General features: G+C 35.7%; 1 protein-coding gene across 1 annotated transcript in view; it reads left to right on the forward strand.

Annotated features, from left to right (window-relative positions):
- The window catches only part of ppp2r5ca (protein phosphatase 2, regulatory subunit B', gamma a), a 35,013-nt gene that overhangs the window by 5,305 nt on the left and 7,012 nt on the right, over window positions 1-22,696 (forward strand). Inside the window, 9 exon segments of the mRNA XM_032546398.1 lie at window positions 17,505-17,563; window positions 17,565-17,705; window positions 19,320-19,415; window positions 19,417-19,431; window positions 20,626-20,718; window positions 20,806-20,936; window positions 21,044-21,103; window positions 22,284-22,392; window positions 22,601-22,654. Of these exon segments, the coding sequence (XP_032402289.1) occupies window positions 17,505-17,563; window positions 17,565-17,705; window positions 19,320-19,415; window positions 19,417-19,431; window positions 20,626-20,718; window positions 20,806-20,936; window positions 21,044-21,103; window positions 22,284-22,392; window positions 22,601-22,654 (758 nt within the window).

A 22,696-nucleotide genomic window follows, 5' to 3' on the forward strand; every position in this document is an offset into this window, starting at 1 on the left:
TCTATTCAGATACCTGGATGAGCTGCGTCCCCCCATACAGGTGTTCAAGACAAACGGCTTGTAGGGCCTCAGGAAGCATTGTGATACTCAATACAGCCCTTCCACTTTGGCTCATTGGCTCACATTATTGCGTCTTGTAACCAAAAGGTATTAAACATGTTTGTTCTCTTTTCATCTTTTAAAATCAGGAGGTTTTATCTATGACAGCCGTGAGTTAAGACCGGTCTGCAGTCTCCAGGTTCTCCAAAACATTTTCAATCGATCAACATTTATTTTGTGATTTACAACATCCAATAGGTGTCCAAAAGGTACTTTACAGCAGAAGTAAAATAAAAATAAATATACAATTGTATGTTAATCTCTACAATCCCTGCAAATAGGTAAAATCCACAAATACTTAAAGGGGCAGTACTATGTGTTTTTTATCTTGTTTTAAGCCAAAACGTGCTAGTTGTACTGGCAGATTATTTCACTTATAACATGGGAAAATGTCTTGATATAAAAAAAATAATCTGCCAGTGGAACAAATACATTTTCATTCATATTAAGGAATTATTTATTTAAAACAACCTGCTATATCTTGTTGAAAAGTAACTTGTAAGTTAGTTTTATCTTATTTCAAGTATATTAACATATTTATGCTAGAAACTAGATAAAAATACTTGGTAATATTTTGTATTTTTGCTGTGTGGTTTCTGAATAGTAAGTCAACAACAGAACAAATGTCTCTTCCAACGCAGTGAAAAAAATACAGTTGAACAAACGTGCTGGAACTCTGCTTGGGTTGCTAGGAAACAGGTCGGAGTGGCTAAGGTTGCTAGGTAACGGCGCAGAAATCATGGATTGCGACTCAACAAGTTATTAGTGAAATAATCTGCCAGTGAAACTGGTACATTTTACTTAATATTAAGAGATTATTGACTTAAAACAAGCTCCTATGTCTGAAAAGTTACTTTTAATTTAGTTTTGTCTTATTTCAAGTGTACTAAGATATTTGCAATAGATTTGTGTTACCTTGACTTTATTCATTGGCCTCATCAACTCCACTGCTGGCTTTCAGAGTGATTCATCCCGTTTTCTCGCCTGTTGAAAAGCAACCTAAAATATCGCAATAATCACAAAATAACTGATCTTTGAAACCCTGATCAGTAACTGGTGAAGACTGATCTTCACCAGTTACTTTAAATACGCACCTCACTACAAACCCAAACAAACAACTGGTCCATCTGCCTATCAAACATTTATCTTGCATGACAGTTTTTACACAAACATGTACAGACTAAATAGCAGAAATTTCTTGAGTGCTTTATTGCAACATGTTTGCTTTTTTAGCTGCTCATATATCCAAATATATGATTTATGTGTGATGCAATAACTATTTAGCTCATCCATGTAGAGAAATTTTTAAAAACGAGTTGAATTTGTTTTATTTTGTCCAAGAAATTCTGTCACATTTCTATTAATATCACATCTGTCAGGAGAACTGGAGGAGAAACCAGTCCTTCTGTTAGTTCCAGTTTGCTGGAGGCCCATGAACCGAATCCTGTCAGCAGAGCAGCCATGCAAATTTGATGAAGAGGATTAAACAGTACGCTCTGCCAGGTGTCAGTAAATCATTCAGTGATGGGGTTAGTTTCCAAGAACCTCTGGCTGAAATGGTTTACCTGTACTGCCACCTGCTGGATGAAACAGGAAAGTCTGATTCTGACTTCTTGTACTTTTTAAAACCAGTTACCTTTTTCTTTTTAATGTTATGAAAATGTTTTATATTGTACTTATTGAACATCTTTGTTTATAATTCTCACTCATTTATTATCTCTTATATTTTCAGGGATATTTATTGACGTAGTTCTAAGGCATCAAACCCATTGAACCTTTTGGTTTTTAGCTAAATGATTTGGAGAAAAGTAGCACTGAAAATCACCACAGAGTATATCCACAGGTTTTAGATTTCCATTTACAGAGAAATGTGAAGAATATGTATAATTTTCCTGCCACTTTCCTATTATGTACTGCTTTCTGTTCTTCTTTAAAATAACCCCTCCCTGAAATATAAAATTACAATAAAAGCTGCACTATGACAAAATGTGAAAAAAAGAAATGGGATTACCTTCGCAAATCACTGTTTGCCACAACTGTGTCAAACTTTGGTAGTTTAGAAAAATTGTCATTAGTTAAAGGTGGCCTTTCATGCAAAATTAACATTTCCCACGTTTTTTATACTTCCACTTCAGTCTCAACTGGTTCTAAAAACATCCCAAGTGCTTAAAAAATCCATCCAGCTGTTTTTTGGAAATAAGTTAATATTTTTTGGTGTCTGGAAAATGACCCTTTCAAATCCACCCGATTGAAATGTGCATTCTCCAAAGTGTATGCAGTCTGTTGTGGTTACTTTTGCTCACCTTTTTACTTTATATTTTTCTTACTTTAACTTTTCGTTTTAGTGTAACCAAGAAGCTCCATTTCTAACATGTTGGTGGAGAGTCTTGGTCCTTTTCTTTGCTGTGAAAATACCTATATCACATTGATGTGTGTGTGTTTTTTATGAATTATATATCATTTATTTGTTATTTATATTTGCTAATACAGTATTTAACAATTCAGATGAAGTACCATGTCAACAAATAATCAATTTCCCCCCCGTTGGGGATTAATGAAGTATATTCTGATTTTGATTCTGATACAGTTGACGGGCACTGCTCAGCCCGTTACCTAGCAACCACAGCCCGTCGTCTAGCAACCAAGAGAAGCTCCAGCAGGTTTGGTCAAATAGTTTTACCGCCGTATGAGCTGTACAGAACTAACTTATCAATATTTAAGAATGATTTTGTGTAAAAAAATGTAATGAACATGTTTTGGATAGATCTGTCCTAACATGTTCAAGGAAGCATAAAAGGTCACTTTTGGTTGGTATGTTAATGATTTGTTACAGATCAAACACTAAAAAAGCAAGGATCCATTTTTCTTTGCTGTGCACTGCCTTTAGTCAGCCTATACCGCTATAATAAGATGTAAATGGCGGCTTCCTGTTGTCATGGCGGTGAAATGTGATGGCACCCGAAGAGAGACTTTGGCCCCTTAGTGCCAAGAGTGTGAACTAAGGTAGGATCCTGTCCAATTCAGCATCCTGTCCTTTAAAACTACTCTTATCCATTCCTATAAGTGATGTGGTAATTCCTTATTCTGCTGTTTGAATTCAGTTTTGCATAAAACACGTTTGCGTGCAAATTTCTTCAGCTTTTCCTGTGTGACCAGAGTTCGGTTGAGCATCCAAATATTGTACTCAAGTAAGAGTAGCACTGAAGTAAAAGTAAAAAGTAGCCATCCAAGAAATTACTCCAGAGTAAACAACTATTAAGCTATTAAAGTACCGAGTAACTGAACAAAACATCATTTAGTATTTAGTTACATCATCAGCCGGACCAAAATATAAGGCTGTGTGGAAAATCTGGTATTCTAAAGACCAAAATGGAAATAATTCATATAAAAAACAAAAGCAAGCAAAAGAAACATTTTTCAAAATCCAAATTTGTCAAATGTAAAAACTTATGAAACTTTTAATAAAAAGTGGTGAATTTTTGGTAAAATCAAACCTGTTCTTCATTCAGTTAAGTTACTCACATTGGGTAGAGAATCCAGAAATTTTAATCAAGTAAAAGTAGTGATACTTTGTAATAAAATTACAACTCCTAAAATTAAAATTAGTACGCGTTGGAGAAAGTGACTCTCGGTGAGCTAAAAGTATTTCTGAAAGATGTTTTTTATTAGCTGTTTTTACTATTTTTTTTACTATTTCATGCTTTTAAAACTTAACGTATGGGGTGCTGTGGTGGCGCAGGGGCAAAGCATGACCCACGTTGAGGCCTTAGTCCTTGTAGTGGTGGTCGTAGGTTCGATTCCCGGCCTGGCGACGTTTGCCGCATGTCTTCCCCCTCTCTGATTACCCTGTTTCCTGTCAAACTACTTTCAAATAAAGGCCACTAGAGCCAACAAAACCTTTAAAAAAAAAAAACTTAACGTATTAATTCTTCTGATTGCATGTAAATGCTTATTTATAAACAGTTTTGCTATTCTTGTCAGGCTTCTTTACTCCTGAAAGTATTTTTTTTAAGTTACTCATGCAGATGTAAATATTTACTACCCAACTCTGCTTGTGGCTCACAAGTAAATACTAAATACACCCATCTAACGAATGGTTTCATTCAACGCCGTAGATGAAAGTGAATTCTCCCATTGTTATTTCATGAATTAGCTGATTAACCACATTTTTGGTTCAGTTTACTTGCTACACCCAGGCTTGGTTGCCGTCAGACCTGTAGAATAAAGAAAATGATTTAAGTAGAACCAGTTTGACAACATGAACCAGCGTTTTTAAACTGATGGTTTGTTCTGGATGTTTCTCTGCTTCACCACCTGATTTCAATTGATGGTTAATCTCAATCTGGTGTGCTAACGCAGGAAAACATGTCACAAATTCAGGACAGTGTGTCGTGAAGGAGGGTTGATTAAAAAAATATATTTTTTAAAATAGACAATGTTACGATCCAGAGAAATTAAAGAACAGATTAGAAACAAAGTACTTGACAAATATTAGTCTGGAAAAGATTATAATACTTTTTATAAAGCTTTTGGAGAACGTTATTCATAAGTAGAGGAAACATTCAAAATAAAAAATAATCTGCGTTTTTTTTTTATTTTTATTCGGAATGTGTGGCTCCCAGTTAAATATGATATAAAAGTAACACAAACGTTCAGAAAGAGCATCTGAATCATGGTATTAGTATAATAGTTTCTGATTCAGAATCTGCTCCACTTGTTTATCGGAATCACAAATTCTGCTCTCTACCTGAAAATATTCACCCATTCGATTCGTGACTTTAAGCACAAGAAGACAGTAACTATGTTTTCAGCCAACTGTCATTCAAATTTAGAGAAAACTTTTAAATTGTTGCAAAAACAAACAAACAAATAAGAGAATTTTGTGTGTTTTCATCTATTTATGTGGAGAGAATCAACCTGGTTAACCAAAACGCAGTTTTGTTAGATGAATATGTAAATGTTGCAAACTAGCAGCGTATACATTGAGACTGTGAACCACACATCTCAGAAAAATAGACAGTTTTTCCCTTCACGCTCAGAGTATGGACTTTAAAATTTTTCACAGTTTGTGCCTCTGGTAAGGCACAGATCCACCAGTGAATGGAGCGTTTGCCATGTCAAAACTTATTCGGCAAATGTTTTTCCATCTCCCCCTTTAGCGCATTAGCTCTTTTTCAGAAAAGCCAGAAACCACCTCAAGTGAAATTGACAAAGTTCTTTTGAATTTTGCTGTTTCTATCAATTATTTCTATTGCTATTTCAAAATGTGCATAAAAAACATGTGTGGAAACATGGTCAATGATCCTAACAAACCTGAATGCCACCCTTTTAATGGTTCTAATGACTCGTTGGTATGACCTGTAAACCGACCTTTCATGCTCAAAAATACTCCATTGTGGCTGAATTTATACAATTCTGCATAGAAGTGTGAGCCAAAGCTCCTTCACTCATTGCCAGTTATTACACAGTCTTGCAATGCAAAAAGACAAATTTTACCAAGTAAAATTTTTACCAAATTCTAATTTTTAGTACAAATATCTCTGTACACTTGAAATGAGACAAAACTAACTTACAAGTAACTTTAACAATTTTTGAAGTCAGTAATGAGAAAGTACTAGTTCCTCTGGCAGATTATTAAAATTATAACACGTTGAGGTACAGTCCCGGGCTCTGCTTGGTTACCTAGCAACCACAGCCGAGCTCAGCCTGTTACTTAGTAACCCGGGTGGAGCTCCAGCATGTTTGGGTTTTCATCATTATTAAGAAATTTACTTAAAACAAGCTCCTATATCTTGCTGAAAAGTTACTTGTTAGTTGGTTTTGTCTTATTTCAAGAAATTAGACCAAAATACTTGGTAGGATCTATTTCTATTTTTGTAGGGTGATTGCAGTTGTTGTTACCTTGAGAGGCACAAACTGCTCTTAGATTTAGGGAGCATTTACTTTTTCACATTGGACCTGGTTGGTTGAATAGATGTGATATTTCTCTTATATTTAAGTCTGATGATTTAAAACAGTTAAGTGTGGCAAAAACAGCAGAAATCGGTAAGGAGGCCAATGCAGCTCTGTATTCTGGTTAGTATTTAACAAAACAAACAAAGCAACCACTTAACCTGAGTGTCCATTTTTAAATAGACCGTAATTTCTTGTCTTTTAAATGTGAAAATGGTTCTAGAGTCCCGCTGTCCTTAAAGGCTTTGGCTTGTCTTGTGGTGTCAGTGTGGTTTCGCTCTGTATCAGTTTGTCCTCTGATGTATCACATGATAAAACAGACAGCCACTTCATTATGTTTCAAAGAACAGCAGATAAATCATTCAGTATCCTCAAGTATTACATAAATGGAAACATTACTAAACACTTATTGACACATGTGTTTAGTGATTTTTAGTTTTCTGAGATTAGATAAAAGAGATAAGACTACTTAAAGCTGCTGTGCTGATTCTCTGCATATTCAATTTTCTCTCTTGGCTCAGTTTCATTTCCTGTATATGAGTTAATTTCACTCAACTTGTAAACATCACAATAACAAAATCCTTCAAAGTTTCTGAGTCATGAAGTGACTGGAGGGGGCTGATTATGGTCTCATTTAGTTATAAATTAAACAATATTTTCTTAAACTGTCTAGACTGGAGAGAATAGTCACCTTGAACAATTGAAACCAGATGTTTACATACACCCGACACACGCTGAAGTTAAATCAGATCAAATTTCTCTTGTTTTAGGTCAGCTAAAATTACCAAAAGTATTTCTATTTGTTAAATGCCACAATCAGGAGAGGATATGCTAGACATTAATTTAGTAACGTCTTCAAGTTCAAAAGCTTACATACATTTACTGACATCGTCTTTGAAGTTGGTTCTTATTAGGTTTATAACAGTTTGGGGGTTTTTCATTATAGTTTCGTTTTATTTTGTTGTGATTTTTTTGTTCGTCAAATTCAGTTACCGGTAGTTTTTAGAGTGTTTGCTGGGTTGTATTAGTTGTTATTAGATAAATATTGTTTAGTTCTTATTGGTAATAGCAGTAATTTTAGTTTTTTAATTTTAGGTGCAGGATTCAAATATGGGATTATGTTTACATCAATTTGGTGATAAATTACTCAGCAGATGAATATCAAAAATGTATTCAATTATTGTCGAACAACCAACTCACTCTGGTATTTTATCCCAACTTTTGCGGTCGCCATTTTATTTGGTTGGTGTGTTTTATGTTGAGTACTTAAAATATATAATTCCAGTGTTAAGGGTTCTTTACAAAATTAAAGTTTGCTGGTGTTTGAGAGGGCAAACTACAATCAATATATTGCTTGAAAATGGTCTTAAATCAATAATATTGTTTATCGCAATGATTATTGGTACAAAATTTGCTATTGTAACATATTTGAACTTGTATTTATGAATTTCATATCAAAATTCATTGCCACAAATGACATTCATGTCAAAACTGTCTTTATAAATTCCTATAGTTACCTCAGCAGTCTTCTTTTCTTATGGTTTAATCTGTTAATCATTGAATCAATTATTTAAATCCCCACTCTGACCCTCATTTTGACCTCCTTTTCATAAAAAATTAGTAGAAAAAGATGAGAATAAAAGACTTCCCAGCCTCTCTAAGCACTCCTCTATCCAGCTGCTTTTCCTAAATCAGATTATGTTGAAACCCCAGCTAATACTGTGGAACACTGTGGAAACGATTTAAGCCAATCTGATCTAAGATCTGTGGCAGAACCTTCCTTGTAAAGCGGACTGATTGGAAAGAAGAAACTGGAGCAAAACGAAAAAGATGGAAGCGCCGTAACTCCGCCTCCTGTCCATTCTCTCATCCAATCACAATCCCTCACCCACAGCAGTCTGCTTTCCTATTGCTCCAGAGCGGTATGAGTCCAACCAATCAGCTCGCTGGCTCCGCTGCTGACGTCGCCAACAAGCCAGTTCCCTCCAGCAGCAGCAGCGCTTCATTTTCTGATCTGCTTTTGTGCTAAAATGGAGGCTGGCCTCTCGCCCTGAGTGGATCGCCTTCCTGGTTGGGCTTTAGATGTTGACATGCAATAAATCTGGAGACAGGATGGTTGTGGATGCACCCAACTCCAACGGGCCTTTCCAGCCGGTGGCTCTTATGCACTTCAGAGGTATGTAAGCGATTCTTCCTGTATGGTCCCGGGGAATTGGGGAGCTGAGTGTCGCTGTGCTGCTGCTCCACTGGAAACCGCTTGGTTTATTCAGCGTTTCAGCCGCTTCGGACGGGATCAACGTTCGTTTGTTTTTGGATATAAGCTCCGTTGTGTCTGAATGAAACAGAGGAATGGTTTGTTTAGGCATTTATGTAAAGCTGGAAGAGATAAAAAATTTAAAAAAAATCAGCTTTACTAGCTAGCTGCTCTCTGCCCATCCCCCCGCCGAGCGAGTGATGTCAAAGGAAGTGAGGTCATAGCCAAGGGAAGGGTCTGTTCTCAGTTTTTTTAATGTTTATTTATTTTTCTATTGTTGTTATGAGTTTGTTTTTTGTTTTTGTGCAGCTATTTGTTGAATAAGAGGAGGGGAGGTAATAAAATTAGCATCTTTAGCCTCTTTTCTGCAGCCTCGGCATTCATGGCACACTCCAGTTAATCTGGGCACAAATTGGTCATAGTGTATAGGCTGAGGGCAGCCGCTTTTCTGAGCACTAAAGAGATTTCAGAACATATTTAGCCTGCCTCTGTTTTGAGTGTTGTCCAACAGGTTACAGTCTGACTCTGCTTTTTAAATGAAATGTGTGCTCAGTCTCATGTGAAAGGGCCGGTTTGTTACCACTGTACTTGAGTGCAGCCCAGTGTTGGATGAATCCGTAGGCAATTATTGATTTCAGTCCATTGAACCATAGAGGCGACTGCCTTGAATGATGACTCTGTTTGGGAACAATCGGACTCTCCCTGCGTCATTCTGTTACTGTGGCTTCCAGTTCCATCAAATGTTTTGTCCAAAAACTTTATTTTAGTGGTAATGTGTGTGGATTCAAGTCAGACTATTTTGACTGAAGATGCACTGATCAGGTTTTTTCCCTGTACAAGTCTGGATACCAACTTTGGTTTCACTTGCTAATTCTCTTTTCTTTTGTACTCCAGTCACGCTATTACATATTTGGCTTTTATTTCAATGTCACACGAAAACAAAACATAATTGTTTACCACCTTACAACATGTTTGACTCTCTAAAACACATAATTTGATTCCCTATTACTGCAAAAGGTCATGTTACACCCAGGCCTGTCACAATAACAAATTTTGCTGAATGATAAATTATCGCAGAAGTTATTGCCATAAACGGTAATATTGTTTTGAGATAATTTTCAATTAATGATGGCATAATAATGCAGGAACACATTCTAAAAACACAATAAACTTTAAATTCTGCTGAATATTTAACACTGGAACTGGAAGACATTTTATATATACAAAATAAAGAAATAGAAACAACAAATAAATGAATTATGAAGTCTCTGTAGACAAAACTTGCTTTCAAAAAAGGCTAGTTGAGACAAAAACACTGGACAGAAACGATGATTTTTAATTGATTTATTGCTTATTGCAACAACCTTAGTTACATTGTGTATGATGGTGCAGGGTGTCTGCGCATGGTTAATGTTTTACGTTCATGTATCTAAAATGAAGGCCTTAAAATGTCTTAAATTCATTAGGAAAATGTAAGTTGGCCCTAAACAGGGTTACCACAGGTACTAAATTTTGTCATGGCAAGATAAAATTTAGCCAGGCTAGCCAAAAAACTAGATTTAACCAGCTAACTTCTGTTGCTATGCTAACCCATGCAAAGCTAGGTGCATTCTCTGCAAAAAGAACAAAACAAACAAACAAAAAAAACACTTTTAAGCTCGACAGGATGGGGGTTGAGGCTGTCGAGAATCAAATACAGTGTTGTACAGCAGGATCCTCCAACAAACCCTTTATTTATAAGGTTTTGGCCTTAAATTTAATTCAAAGTGGCATTAAAAAGGTCTTCAAAAGTCTTAAACTCGCCTACACACATTCTGTGGTGAATTGGTGCAATTGTGGCTCAAATATCGCAACAAAGACCCAATAATATTTCATAATCTAGTGGGATAAAATCCGGATTATTCAGTCGCCTTGTGATTTAGGATGAATTAAACTGAAAGCAAAACTTGTGGCTTCTCTTGCGGAGGCGGTGGCACACCCGGTGACGATGCAGCAGAACACATGTGAATATCACTACTGATTGTGATTCAGACAGCAAAATAAATGCTTTGAAAGATGCCAAAGGATGGGATGTTTCAGAACTTTTCCTTCGTTTGTTCGTGTTTATAGCCATGTAGGTCCAGGCCGCTTTGCTGTGCAGGTTTTTTGCTGGAAGTTAGCAACAAAATTCTGTTATTTTATTTTGTCAGCATCAACATAAATATTGTTGATTGATGTGTTTACAGAAGAAAATGGTCAGAGTTCTTTGTTTTGATACAATTATTATTTTTCTTTTAAATATTTTTAATTTGACCAATTGATCTTAAATAAGAGGCAATCGATCAGCTTGTAGTTAGGTAGTTTATTAACCTGTGAATGTTCTTGCATTATTATGCCATATCAGTCAAAAATGGTCCCAAAACAACATTATAGATTATTGCAATAATTTCTGGGACAATTTATCGCCCAGCAGAATTTATGGCGACGGGCCTAACTGCAGAACATTTATTTCTCTTTTATTTTATAGTTTGTTTTTATCAGAGGAAAACCTGACTCTGTCTGAAGGTCAGATGTCAGAGAAAAACAGAAAATCAGTATTGATCAGGAAAAATCAGATTGGTGCAACCCTGCCCTTATAGAGTCGCGTTACAAACGGATCAATATGTAACCTGAATTATAACAAAGAGTTTATTAAATCCATTTTAGTTCTTTCCCTGGAATATTCCCTTAAGTAACTGTATAATTGTTTGAAATTGGCTGAAAGCAGTCAGAATATTATTTTTATTATTTTTATTTAATGCCTTCAGATCCAATAACCTACACTGGATATTTGTGCCAAATGCTCATTTATACACAACAGTCCCAAATGGTTTATAGGAAACGCATCAAAGTATCAAATAAAATTTTTTATTTGATGTCTCAGTCGCTCATCAGTGACCAGAGAAATTGGTGCGATGCTTTTATGAAAAGCTGCAGCAAATATTAAAGTTTTCTGCTCTGATTCAAAGGAGTTTGTACGTTTTCTAAGAATTTAGCAAAAATTCATGTTACTAGTAGAAAACAATCGGAATTGGAGAAAACTGCAAGTTAAATGTTCTTCAGTTGTTCTAAAGAGTTCACTGTTTTTGGTCTTATTTAGCGTATTACATTTTTGCTCACTAGTTTTTCTTATTTCAAGAAAATAAGAAAAAATTGTGTTTGGAATGAGAAAAATGTATATTTTGTAAGTTTTCGTGCATTTTTTACAGATGATAAATTGTTCCAGAAGTTGTTGCGATAAACAATAAGAAGTTTAAATTAAAATTAATATTTAACACTGGAACTGGAAGACATTTTAAATATCAAAAATAAAAAAAATAAAAAAAACATGAAATAAAATGAATTATGAAGTTTCTCTACACAAAATGGTCTTTGAAATAAAGAGCTATTTGAGACCAAAGCAACAAACTGAAGACTTTGTTATTCAGTTTTGGTAGAAAGGGAAAAATAAATCATGCAAAATGGAAACTGAATTTGTTTTAATTTATCATTTGATTAATTGATCAATTGCTTATTGTGACTTGCCCAGCTGTTCTTCACTGAGTGGCCTTTCAGCTCTTGTTGATACTTATTTATATATTGTGAACATTTTAAGTCCGTCCTGACAACGGAGTCCAGATTAAATTAGTTTCGGTGTGCAACAATTTATTGGCCAGCCAATTTACTTTATCGCCTGCCTTGATGGATGCAGCTACATCTGTGTTTTTCCCTCTAATTGTGACCTAAACTAGGAATAAATTATTGCATTTTATTCATCTTTTGCAGGACAAATACGACTTCCTTTTTTGTTTTTTAGATAAAAACTTACATTCTAGGAAAACCCTGTATTCCAGTTCCTTAATTGCTCACCATTTATGTTTGTTTCATTTGGAGGGACTCGAAATATTTCATTGAGAGCTGACGACCTTACCGTGAACACATTGCTTTAATACTGGCAGTAATTAATTTCCGTTTGAAACGTCTTTTCTCGTCATTTATCAACTCGTCTGCATCCAGTGCTTACAGGTCATTAAGATGCATTTAATTCACTAAAGTCGATTTGGTAGAACAACTTATTTTATCACACTGTGATAAACAGTTGTCTTACACTGGCAACATGCTAGCTAATGCTAAAACGGCAGGATAAATGAAGGGTAACCATGGTAACCAGTGAACCAGGCCGGCTCTTTCTGCAGTCGAGTTGCGCACTGGATCCGGTGTGTTTATAACAAATAATCCGACGATAATTAGCAACATTTCAGCCCCCCCAAAAATTGGAGTTGGCCAAAATCGAAATCAATCAAGACAATCGGTGCATCCCTAATGTAGTTGTTTCATGAATTGTCGAATTGTACATAATTTTAAAAAGTTTACTTGCAAATTCAGAATAATTTGAACTTTAGTGTATGTTGTTTTTTTTTTTTTAAGTTGAGCATGCAGCCAAATTGGTCACACAGGCTTTAAAATCTGTGACAAGTTTCTCTATGTGGCTATAAATAGTAGTTTGTCAATGTTGGCATTGATCACAAATGGTTCTGTGTAAAAAGCAGTCACAGCTCTGTGGACGGAGCCACAGACGGGTCCCAGTGTGAGTCCACTTATTCATTATCTTTTTGTTTTGAACAGAAACGATTCACATAAATCTCCCTCTGTCCTGCCTGGTGTGTGAGCGCAGACACAAAGAGCCTCTGCATGACTGTTTCCCACCTGAGGCTCGCATGAATTACGTTAATAGAAGTCACATTGTGGCAAACATCAATTTTGGGATCAGAACACTGGCTCTTTATCTGTTGCACAACAAGCCGGTGGGTATTTTCAGAGTGTACAGAAAGTTTATAATGCAAGGAGACAGGACTTATGTAACAGAGGCAACTTAAGTCCTGACAGCGCCAGAGGAGCGAAGCGTTACGCCACGTTCCCGTCCGTCCGTATGTCCCTGTGCATTACGGGGCGTCCCATGTCTGACCCCGAACTGAAAGCTTTTTAGCTGATGTAACTGTAATCCTTCTTTGTTCGTCTCGGATCCAGAAAGTTCACTGAATTTATTTCTAGCAAAAGAGGAAATCAAATTGGTGGTTAACACCAGTCCAACAGCTTCTGCTCCTGTACAGTAAATAAAATAAATAACCCTAAACAAACTACAGAGCAAAACCTCCCAATGAGCAGGTAGCAGTTGTGAATTTAGCTGTGTTTAATTTTTCAACATTAACACTTATAAGTTGAAAACTTGTATAAGTTAAGAACTTATTCAAGCTTTTAACTTTTGTATAAGTTGCAAACTTATACAACAGATAGCAAATTTACTCATGAAATACTGTATATAATTAAAATAAATGTTTAATTAGAATACTAATACATATGGCAGTGACAGAATGGCAACAGAAAAAAGGGGGTGGAGCTGTCGGTTTCTGGTTGCTATGGTGACCACCAACTGCTATGGCAACCACCAACTGCCAAGAGCAGCGTAACAGAATTTAATGCACCAATAAATAAATGTCTGCAGAAAGAGCTTCTTAATAATTAAACAAAAATTAATTAAAAGAATAAATGAATTTTGATAAACTCCACATCTATAATATTGCTAAAATAAAATCTTGTTACATAAACATCGGAATAATCCACTGTAGAAAACGTTTATTGGCTGCTTTTCACTGATGTTTAACAATAACAAATGTTCCTGGATGAGAAATTGTCCCAGAAGTTATTGCAATAAACAATATTACTATTGTTTTTGAGACCATTTTCAAGTAATGTAATGATAATGGCCTATATCAAAATTCAATACATTTTGAAACTAATAACCATTTGACACTGGAATTTTAAATGTCTAAAGTAAATAAACAAAATGACAAATAAAAGGAATTATGAAGTCTCTGTAAACAAAATTGTCCTTCTAAAGGACCAAAGAACCAGCCTGAAGACTATTATCATCCAGTTTTTGGTAGAAAGAGAAAAAAAACAACATAAAATCATGCAAATCATGGTAATAATTGCTTGTTTTAATTTATTATGCGACTATTTGATTTTTTGAGTATTGCGACAGGCCTACTCATCGAGTCGTATCAAATGTCTTTCTCAGTTGTTTAGTTTTTTTAGATAAATTGTGTTAGCACCAATAACACATATAATTTTATACCTGAGGTTACAACAACTTTCCCCTCCCTGAAATTTGGGATGTTCTCCTCCGTGTATCAGTAAATATCTGCTTATTGAAATCCCTAATATTGCAGTAAAAATGTTCTTTGCTCTAAGCCTACGTAGATTTAGAACCACTGTGTGACCACTAAATGCATAACTGGGATTTTATTTAATTTAAATGAATAAAAGTCATGTTTTAAAAATGTTAAAATTAAAGCACATGTAGTATGGTTAAATGTATTCTGCTACAGTGGAAGAAAATGCCAAATAAAAATAAATTTTCTGCTAAAATAATTATTAAGGTCAATTTTCTGACATTAGCTGAATATTGACAATGTTTTTGTGCGTATTTGTGATGGAAACGCAGCTAATAAAGATAAATATGACGGATGTTGGACCTTTTTACACACATGGCGGCTCTAAAGCTGTGGCCTTCTCGCGCTGTCATCGGGATAAATTGGCTGACCTTAGACTGACGCTGCAGAAGTGTGTGTTAGTGTCTGAGCCAAATCCCCCTCATGTCTCTGCTTACCTAGAACCTGCCAGGTTGTAGGAATGCTGTACACCAAGTCTGTGTGCATTTTTCTTCATTCCTTTCTGTAGAGGCCTATGACTTTACATGTGCATTCACATAACGAGGAGTGAATGTGTTCAGCTGCCTGTTATTTCTTTTCAGCCGCTGCCAGATGTAGCAGCCCTCTCTCTTGCAGAGCTCTAAAAAAAACACAATTGTTGGATATTTACTCTGCATATTAATGCAATATTTTTGTTATCTGCAGTTGATTGGATGCAAAAGTCTGGACATGTTTGGTACAACGGCTGCTGGAAAAGACAGGTGTTTTGCTGTTGACTTATCATCCAGAAGCCACTTGCTGCATTCTTTTTGTTTATGCAGGAGGCTCCACTTCTGCTTTTCAAAGATGCATGGTTGTGTAATTGCGTATCTGTTTGCAGCCATTTTCAAGGGGTGAGTGTAAACATTGAGTTGGGGGCGTGGCCAGCAGCAGGTTATTTGGATTTAGAGACTAGATGCCCTGAAACAGCTAAATCTGTCTATAAATGATTTTGTTCAGAAAATGTAATGAACGTTGTTCACTTTATTTGTTGCCATTGCTAAAACTACAGGCAGAATACAATTCTAAAAACGGCTTAGAAAATTAAAGTCAACGTTCACGACTTCTCTTTCTGTTTGCTGATTTCCCCGGTTTAAATTCTACCAGAGAAATTGAGCTCAATGAGAGAAATCCCAGATGGAGCAGTGAAGGGAGATGAGAATCTAGCTGAATTTTGACCATATTTGAACGTTGCACCAGGAAACATTATGTGAATTTTTAGCCGCATGCTTCCTTGCTCTTAGATGTTGATGTTGTCCATTTGTGTCGGGGTTCCACTTGTTTTTGTTTTCAGGAAGAGAATTCTGCATACTTTGGTTGTAACAAATTAATATTCGAGCCACTGTTGTTGCTCTTCTGTTATCTGAAAACAGACTGTCCATTCGCCTCTAATCTGATATCAACAAGGCCTTTTTGTCCACACAGATGCTCATGTTGCACTTAGATAAATGAACTTTTCAGATTCATTGAGTGTTTGGTTCTATTCAGTCTGTTTCATAGCTGACAGAAACCTATGAAACATAACCTGTTATGAGAGATGGAGTGAAGAGGAACATCACAAGTTGTCACATTGCTGGATAATAACGGTGTAACGTTGTTATTACTGCATCACACGAGCAGCCAGATAGAAATTTAGATGTTTCCTCCTGCTGTTGGGTCCAGAGGCCCACGAAATAAAGACGGTCAGATCAGAGTCCTAGAAAGAAAACCCACAATTTCTCTTTCTCTGGCTGTCTACTCTCTTGTTATGCTGCTAATTGTTGTTTAAGTCTTCAACATTTTATTGTCACGTTGTTTTTCTTTCAGGGTAACTCGTACTTTCACTTAATTGGTTTGAATCTTACCGAAAGAACAGGGACTTCTTTGTGTGAAAGAACAGAAGTAGGGCTGAAACAATTAATCAATTAATCATGATTAATCGCTTGTTGAAATAAGCATCAACTATTTTAGTAATCGATTAATCATAACTGGAGTATATACATTAAAAATAGCCATTTACTGGAAAAAACTTAATTCAATACAGTAATTAAGCCAACCTGAACAAAATATAAATATATTTTGCATTTAAGATATTTAAATATGTCTGTAAATATATCTTATCCCAAGCTCCTCAAGTGGCAAAGTTTTAGATTCACCTGGTTAAATTCAATAAAGAAAGCTATATTATTACATTTTAGGCAGTAAAGTGTTTGTTTTTTCTTATTTAAAAAAGATTTCATTGTTTGTTCGCATCATTTAAAGTAGGGGTGCACCGATTGCAGTTTTCTGGCCGATCGCCGATGACCGATCTTTTAAAAAGACTAACTTACCAATTCCGATTTTGGCTGATACCATTTTTTTTGTCTGAAATGTTGCTCAATATGTCAAGAAAGTTGCTGAATTGGCAACAATGGGGTGACTATCGTTAACTGCAAATGTGCCGACATGACCTGGTTCGGCCGGTTTGTCAGGCAAACCTCTCTTATGGGAGAAAAGAAAAGCACAGTGGTTGATTTTTAGACGTTTGCCGAGGTTGATAACATCGGTGGATAAGATTGGCTTCACATGTAAAAATCGGCTGATCACCGATCTCCCAAAATTAAGGAAATCAGTGCAGCCCTAATTTAAAGTATTTAAAGTATTTCTAATACAAGATGTTAAATGGAAAAATCTGCAGAATGTGCCCATTTTTTTTATCTGATTAATCGTCAATCGTTGATTTCTAAAAATAATATTTACTTGTGAATGTCATTTAATTTCTCATCAGAACAGGCAGGAATCACATGTGGAGTACCACAAGGTTCAGTCTTCGGACTCCTACTATTTAATACCTACATGCTACTGCTAGCTCAGGTTATAACAAGAAACAATCTTGTTATAACTGCGTCGTATTTCTCTGCTGCAGAGGGTTTTTCCCTCTGTATTTTCTATTTTTCTTCCTGACTGATTTTCCTCTTCCTGTTATCCTGCAGATGTGGCTCCAGCAGAACAGGAGAAGCTGTTCATCCAGAAGCTGCGGCAGTGCTGCGTTCCTCTTCGACTTCCTCTCTGACCCCCTGAGTGACCTGAAATGGAAGGAGGTGAAGCGGGCGGCCCTGAGCGAGATGGTCGAGTACATCACCCACAACAGGAACGTCATCACGGAGCCCATCTACCCGGAGGTGGTGCACATGGTCAGTAGGCCGCCGACTAGTTCAGGGAGAAATGGCAGAAAAAAAGAATCCAACCCATTTCAGTTACGCAACTTTTGTAGATTTGTTGAAGTTTTTGCACGATGGAAATCTTTACTTTCTAAAGTTTATTTTATTAATTATGGCAACTTATACTTTCACGTTTAACATAAGGCAACCATTCTAGTCGCAGTTACTTAATTTTCATGCAAATAAAAACTTTGCCACCTGGTTAAGTTGACTGTCAACATCGACAGGCCTGTGATATTTTATTCAGAGCTGAAGATGGTGATATATGTTATTGATGTTTTTGCAAAAAATAAGACGACTTGGGCCATTATTTTAGCAAGGTGACAATATTCACAATGGCATACCAGTCAAAGACCAATAAACTTTAATTTAGTATCAAACACTCCACACTGGAACTGGAATATATTTAAATATCCAAAATAAAAAATAATAAATGAGCACAGATCGGATCATTTTTTGGGTGAGAAGGCTGGAATTTGGCCGTTTAGACTGTGATGAAAAAGTCGCATTTAGAAAAATGTGCAGTTGGTTCGCATTCGCCTGCTGTGTGAACGTAGCCTTTAGATATGCACAACAAAAAAAATGTGTGAATAGATTTTCTGTGTGTTATCCTGAGTTAAATTCCACAGCTGTGCAAAAACAGAAACTCTTACCAAGTAATTTTGGTTTCATTTCAAGTCAAATATCTTAGTTTTACCTTATTTTATTTGTACTCATTTTTGGCAAGATAGTTGGAGCTTGTTGAAGTCAACAATTCCTTAAATTTGAAGAAACGTACTAGTCCCATTGGCAGCTTATTTCACTTAAAATAAAACATTTTTCGCCCTGTGATAAATGAAATAATCTGCCGATGGAACAAGTACTTGTTCATCAATATTAAGAAGTTATTGACTTAAAACAGCTCCTGTAACTTGCTGAGAAGTTTCTTTTTAGTTAGTTTTTGTTTTACTATAAGTGTAGTAAAGTATTTGCACTAGAAGATAAACCAAAATTACTTGGTAAGATTTTGTTAGCAAATTCTTGGATAGGTTGCAATCCACTGTACTTTGGTTTTTTTGGTCTAACATAAAAATTATTTGAATCTGAAACACTTAATTCAGTGTTTCCTTTAGTTTTCCCTAGGATTTTACCAACTCATCCAAACTTTTCTCAGTTTAATTTGTTTTTCCCGTCCAACTGAGCCATTCTGGTCATGATTTTAGCGTCCAGAGTTTCCGTCACAGGGTGTACTGGGTGCACTGGGCGCACTCCAGCCTACCTTTGTAGCTTATCTTCTCTAACAAGGCTCGTAGTGTTTTAGTAGGCCATCTGCGTTGTCCTGTGATCTGTGCGGCGGCGGCGGCTCACAGGGGAGTCAGTTGACACGGACAAAGACCAGAAGCACAAGACTGTTAAATTATGGAGGGGCAAAACCTTCCAGGGTGGTTGTAGGAACAGGGTTAAGCTTAACTTTAAAAAAAAAAGAAAAATAGAGAGAGGGAGGGTGAAAAATCAGGTCTTTCTGTTTTTTCAGAATAAACAACTGCAGGTAAATAATGAAAACGTCTGATGGGAGCATACTTCCTGTTTTGCTGCTGCTTCTTTCAGTTTGCTGTGAATATGTTCAGAACGTTGCCTCCGTCGTCCAACCCAACGGGAGCGGAGTTTGATCCCGAGGAGGACGAGCCGACGCTCGAAGCGGCAGTGGCCCCACCTGCAGGTCCAGATTGAATTTAACTAGTTTTAACCTGAATGTTCTGCAATCTGTGGTTTGTCATGCAAATTTATGCTTGTTCACTGCAAAAACACAAAATCTTACCAAGTGCTTTTGGTCTACTTTCTAGTGCAAATATCTCACTTCACTTGAATTAAGACAGAAACAAACTTACAAGAAACCTTTCAGCAACATATAGGAGCTTTTTTTAACTGAGTAGTTGAAATCCCTAATGTTGATGAAAAAGTTATAAGTGAAATAATCAGTCAAGCAAGACGAGACTAATTAAAAATAAATGTATCTTTATATATATATATATATATGTACAGTGAACCCTCGTTTTTCGCGGGGGTTGCGTTCCGAAAAGAACCCGTGATAGACGAAATCCGTGAAGTAGTTACCTTTATTTTTTACAATTATTATACAGCATAATTAAATATTCTACATTGAAACCAAAGAACAAAACCTGTTTTCAGGCCGAAGCATTTTTTAACAAATAGAACATTTTCTTACAAATAACTACAGTAAAATAATCATTTTAATCATCAATATGAAGTACAGTAGGACAAATTGTGACTCGTGTATTTCCCTGATCCTCTGACTGTGACTTCGCTCTCTAGTGGCTTTTTCTTCTAAAGCCTGAGGTGCAGGTGTGTTTTTTCGAGAGAAGAACATAGTTATTGGTAGTTGTTGTCGCTCTTTTTTCTTCTGGGTAAAAACATTTGCCAAGCTGTACTACGTATATTTAAATACCGTAACATTATTGGCACGTTAAGGTATATAGAGAAGAAGCGCAGAGACTGTTTAGCCAATCAGGACGCAGAACACAATTCATCCTGAAAAAAAACTGCACAAAAAAATCCACGAAGCAGCGAGGGTTCACTGTATGTATATATACAGTATATATATATATATATATATATATATATATATATATATATATATATATGGAGAAATTACTGACATGTGGATAGTGCTGATAGAAATATAGGTATTGGGAAATTGCTGATTTTAAAAAGATATGTTTAGTTTCTATATACAAATAAAAATATTTGTTTCTTTCAGTATGTGTGAACATAGAAAAGTTAGTTTTGTCTTATTTCAGGTGTACTAATATGTTTGCTGTAGATCCTACTTGGTAAGATTCTTTTGTTTTTTCCAGCTTTTAAATGAATTTCTTTCTCTCTTGTTTTTTTGCAGCTCGTCTATGAATTTTTTCTTAGGTTTTTAGAATCTCCCGACTTCCAGCCCAACATAGCGAAGAAATACATTGATCAGAAATTTGTTATGCAGGTAAAGCCCAACATTTCTCCAACATAAAACACAGAAGACACGGTGACTCAAATCCAATAAAAATGTGCTTTCTGTTTGACTCTGCAGCTCTTAGAACTATTTGACAGTGAGGATCCCAGAGAGAGAGACTTCCTGAAAACCACTCTCCACAGGATCTATGGGAAGTTTCTGGGGTTGCGGGCGTACATCAGAAAACAGATCAATAACATTTTCTATAGGTCGGTTTCCTGTTGCTCCTCGCTCCAACACACCCGCATGTTAAACTGCTAGCATCCAGATCATTGATTTGGGTTAGCATGACTAACATTAGCCTTTGTTTTTACAGGTTTATCTATGAAACTGAGCACCATAACGGTATAGCTGAACTACTGGAAATACTTGGAAGGTAAAACATTCTTTCAGTCACTCCAGACCAAAAATAAACTCTTAGAAATTACACAAATCAAGTGTTTATTTTGATGATTATGGCTAATGGCTAATGAAAACCCAGATTTCAGTTTCTCAGAAAATTTGAGAGTAGATCAGGTGTGTCTAAAGTGTGGCGCGTGGGCCGTTTGCGGCCCCCAGCTTATTTTTTCACAGCCTCTGACTGCAATTCAATAACGATGCAATAAAGGCTTTTTATTTTTAATTAGGGGGAAAATGATAACAAATTAAAATCTTCTCATAGTAGAAAATATTGTACCCTGTTTTACTCTCAGTATAGAAAATTAACACAAAAAAACTCAGAAATTTTGATATTAATCTCAGAAATTTTCTAGAGAAACGGTAAAATTTGAGTTTAAAAAATTTAATATTTCTGGGAAAAAATGGCAGTTTTTAGATTAATCTCAGAAGTTTTCATTTAAAAGAAAAACAAGGACATTTCTGGATAAAGTCAAAACACTACTAGAAAAAAAAATCACACTTTTAGATTAATCTCAGAAATTTGAGGAAAAATAGAAATCTAGCTTCTAGTCAAAGGTTTTCTAGATATATATATTTTTTTGTGGAAATTTATTCTTTGAAATGTTGACATGAAATGTTCTGAACAAACTTTTCTCCACAACTTTATTAAGCTTTTCTTACATTTTCCCTTCCACTCAGTTTCCCATTGAAATGCTTGGATACAGCACTCTTTGGGAATGTGGTTTTCTTCACAACTTTAAGAAGATTTTAATATATTTTTTTCCTTCCACTCAATTTTCTATTAGCACTCAGTGAATGAGTGTTACGTCACCACCAAAATAGAAATTTACTAGTTTCAAGTCCAAAATATTCTAGATTCTTTTTTTAGTGGAAATTTATTCTTTGTGAACAAACTTTTCTCCACAACTTTATCAATCTTTGATTACATTTTTCCTCATTTACATTTTTTTGTTATATAAAATTTTGATGGAGAAAAAAGCCATAATCATCAAACAATACAAATAACTACTTGGGAAGTAGCTTTGTTTCATCTTTCTAATACACTTTTCAATGTTTCTCTGATTTACATACCTCTAAAGTTTTATGTTTTGTAAGGATTTTTGTCATATAACTGAAATAGTTCAAAGTTTTTATGGCTTTTTTTATGTTTTCTTCAGCATAATCAATGGATTTGCCTTACCACTGAAAGAGGAGCACAAGATTTTCCTGTTGAAGGTTTTATTGCCTCTGCACAAAGTCAAATCACTCAGTGTCTACCATCCACAGGTTTGTTCCAACTGAAAAAATAAACCAATAAAAGCTCAACTTGTTGTTTTTCTAAGAAGCTGTTAGGTGTGGCATGTAAATTATTTACATTTTTCTTGTCCCGACCTGTTGTTGAACAGGCCAGAATGTTCTCAACTCGCTGCACAGTTGCTTAACGGGGTTTCTTCTGAATAAATTCAAACTTTTCTTAATGTTTGGCTTTATGCAGCTGGCCTACTGTGTGGTGCAGTTTTTGGAAAAGGACAGCACATTAACTGAGCCGGTACGTTCAATAAGTAAGTTTTTGTTTTGTCACTTTATCCTT

The sequence above is a fragment of the Xiphophorus hellerii genome, chromosome 19 (assembly GCF_003331165.1).
Source record: "Xiphophorus hellerii strain 12219 chromosome 19, Xiphophorus_hellerii-4.1, whole genome shotgun sequence".
Taxonomy (NCBI): Eukaryota; Metazoa; Chordata; class Actinopteri; order Cyprinodontiformes; family Poeciliidae; genus Xiphophorus; species Xiphophorus hellerii.